The sequence below is a fragment of the Vanessa atalanta genome, chromosome 7, assembly GCF_905147765.1.
Source record: "Vanessa atalanta chromosome 7, ilVanAtal1.2, whole genome shotgun sequence".
In the NCBI taxonomy this organism is placed as follows: domain Eukaryota; kingdom Metazoa; phylum Arthropoda; class Insecta; order Lepidoptera; family Nymphalidae; genus Vanessa; species Vanessa atalanta.
The window spans coordinates 6,798,361-6,801,355 of NC_061877.1; the positions used below are offsets into that span (position 1 = coordinate 6,798,361).

General features: G+C 30.7%; 1 protein-coding gene across 3 annotated transcripts; it reads right to left on the reverse strand.

Moving 5' to 3' along the window:
* Positions 1 to 926: 926 nt before the first annotated feature.
* On the reverse strand, positions 927 to 2,549 carry LOC125065247 (tRNA-specific adenosine deaminase 1). 3 transcript variants are annotated; one of them, XM_047672760.1, is made up of 3 exons: positions 1,704 to 2,549; positions 1,497 to 1,583; positions 927 to 1,238 (listed from the first exon to the last, which is right to left on the reverse strand). In XM_047672760.1, exons 1-3 carry the CDS (start codon positions 2,420 to 2,422, stop codon positions 932 to 934), a joined length of 1,113 nt encoding a protein of 370 aa, XP_047528716.1. In that variant the 5' UTR covers positions 2,423 to 2,549; the 3' UTR covers positions 927 to 931. The 3 variants fall into 3 exon arrangements, with proteins under 3 accessions (XP_047528716.1, XP_047528717.1, XP_047528715.1); XM_047672761.1 differs by having other exon boundaries at positions 1,497 to 2,050; positions 2,353 to 2,501; XM_047672759.1 differs by having other exon boundaries at positions 1,497 to 2,549.
* Between the last annotated feature and the right edge of the window lie 446 nt (positions 2,550 to 2,995).

Below are 2,995 nucleotides of genomic sequence, written 5' to 3' on the forward strand. Positions count from 1 at the left end.
GATTAGCTGGAAGAAACAGGGAGACAGACAGACAGAAATTAAAAAAAAAATGTTTTTTGGTATATATAAGAGAAACTTTGTAGCCGCAAGTATTACCTGCTATTCATCATTACAATTGCCATAAGCTAATTCTATTCTCTACTTCTACGTCCATTGCACCTTCATCCTGAATGAGAGAATGTATCGAAAGTAGGAATATACTGCTAGAGCAATATATAGAGGAATATATCACCGTTAGTTTGTGCTACCGGAGAAAAAGTGGAAAAACACCGCAACGACATTGCCTAAAATCTTTCTCTCCTGTGAAGGTAGCACACACAGGAACGATAAAAAGCTCTCATCTCAAGATCATCTATCATGATACTTATTAATATTAAATGCAATAGGTAGCAGTAGAAAATTTACAAGCTATGCCTGCACAATAATATGAGTGCGAGACGCTGGTAGTTATTACTATTTACTATAGAGCATTATTGTGTCAATGTATTATAATATTGATAGATAGGTGGATTGGCAAATGGGTCATCTGAAGGTAAACATTCAACACCACCCATACATTGGCACTGTAAGAAATATAGAATCCCTTCTCTTACACTATGAATACTCCAGCCAGCTTTGGAACTAAGATGTATGTCCTTTGTGACTGTAGCTATACCGGCTTACCCACTCAGCCCAGCTTTCAGTGACATGAACGAAATTCTGCCAACTAGATCATAGATTTTTAATGAAAAAAGTTGTTCTTAAATTGACTGAACTAGCAGTTCAGTTAATAATTTACTAGCTCCAACTTTTATTGTTTGTCCCTTTTCTGTTTGTTCTTTTTTTACAATAGTTGAGCCTCACAAGTTTACTACAATCTTATAACTGCATGTATAAATGTTCATATTAACTTTTAGATATAAATAATTTTAGGTAAATAAAATTAAAGATTTCAATTTGTTTTATTTAAACAAAAATTCCAAAAATCTGGTTTAGATGTCCATATTTTGAAGAAAGTATCTCTTGTTTCATGCCAATTTTTTTTATATCTGATAGCTTTTCTTTTCATATTGTTATATTCAATGTTACACAACAACTCTTCACCACATACACTACTACACAAGGTTTTTTGTTTAAGTAAAACCTCATGAAATTTCTTATAAATGTTGTATTTGCTGATACATAAAGAACCACTAAGAGAATTTGCTTTTTTCTTTGTTACTCCTAGTTTTTGACCGTGAACAGCTACTTCTGTTAAACTGAAATTTAAAAGATATTTTTTTATTTTAAAATTGTATCATGAGTATTATTAATATTATGTGTTAATGTATTGTTTTATCCATAAGGGAAAGAATCCCTTTTGGATAAAACAATACATTAAAACAACTTTAAAACTGTGCCAAATTTCTGTTAAACTTTAGTTCACATTTGATATATAATTATATATATGGATTTGCTCAAATAAATAGGATAAATAACGACCGAAAGTATGTAGACATATAAATTATTAAACTTACTTTTGACTTGTTTTAATCCAAATAATACTTCCAGCAGCTGGCCTCATTTTATGTTCGCCTCTGATGTCAGGAAATATTTTTGAACATCTGTAGAATTCAGGAATACAAGGAAGTCTCTTTTCAATAGCATTATCACAGTTTCTCTTTAAAAGAGCTCTATGTAATGATATATCACAGTATGGGACACCTGCACCAAATATAAAATACCTTATAAAGATTGGTTCTGATAAGAGAATGTCCAGTAAAGCTCCTTGTATTCCAACATGTATCCACCGAGCCATTTTATCACTGCATGAAACTGATAGAGTCCTGTCACCCCTTCCAGGTTTTGTTCTTACTTGTCCAAGTAAATGGTAGTTTACTCCTGGCATTTTTGGATCTTGTTCTGTGTTAGGTAGACATTTTGCTCCTGTTCTGTGAATATCTAGCTTTTGTCTTTTACTTTCAATATCACAATTGTCATCCTGAGCTTCTCTTTTACTAGATATAATCATATAACCATAATCGTCTTCTTCACCCATTTTGGTCATTATTGATGCATCCCCACATGGCATCTGTGATGAATAAAAAATAAACTCTATATTTTCTCTTAATCTGAATTTTTCTTCTTCTTTATGGAATATGGATTGTTTGTTTTCTATAGTGTTAATTATATTTTCATACAAATATATCAAAAAGCCGCGTCGTGCAAATGTTTCGGCATGCGAGTCGTTTAAAATATTACCTGCAGGAGACATTTTTGAGGCTCCAATGCATTTAGAACCAGTGCCTAATGAAACAACGTCATAAGTAGTACTAACTTTATCATATTGTACTACACAAGATAGTACGGTCCATTCATTTTCTATAGGTTTACCTGATTTTGGAAGTTTTTCATACAAGTTTATGCATTTTTCGGCAATGGTATCGGCACATATGTTAGGCATTTTAGGTCCAAATGATAAATATCAAATTCATGAGTATTTCTATTTTTTTTCTAATATTGTAAACTATTTAGAACTTGGAATTTTAGTAAATTATATGATTATAGTTAATAGGTATTCATTAAAAATAAAAATAAAATGTCAATATTGTCAAGTGTAATATTACCCTTGACAGTTGTAACTGATGACAATTGACAGAAATATTATAGGTAAAATTATAATTTTGTTGACGATCACAGATTACATAACCTTGCTGATAACGAAAACGTAGTCGTCACTGCATTACTCTACTGATTATAGTTAATTTAATAACAACAAATATCTTAAATAAAGAGAATAATTATCGTATTTTGATTTTTCTTTATTCTGAGGAAGCAAATTTGAACCAATCCATATTGGCACATACCCGATTGGAACTTAGCATTAGTATAAAATGACAATTATTGAAACTTGAATATTTTATATATAATCTATGTAATAATAATTAAATATAATAAATAGTACTACACAAAGTCAATCTATGCATCTGCCTGTATCTCCGATTTCTTCTTTTAAACCACTCAAAAGATTTTGATG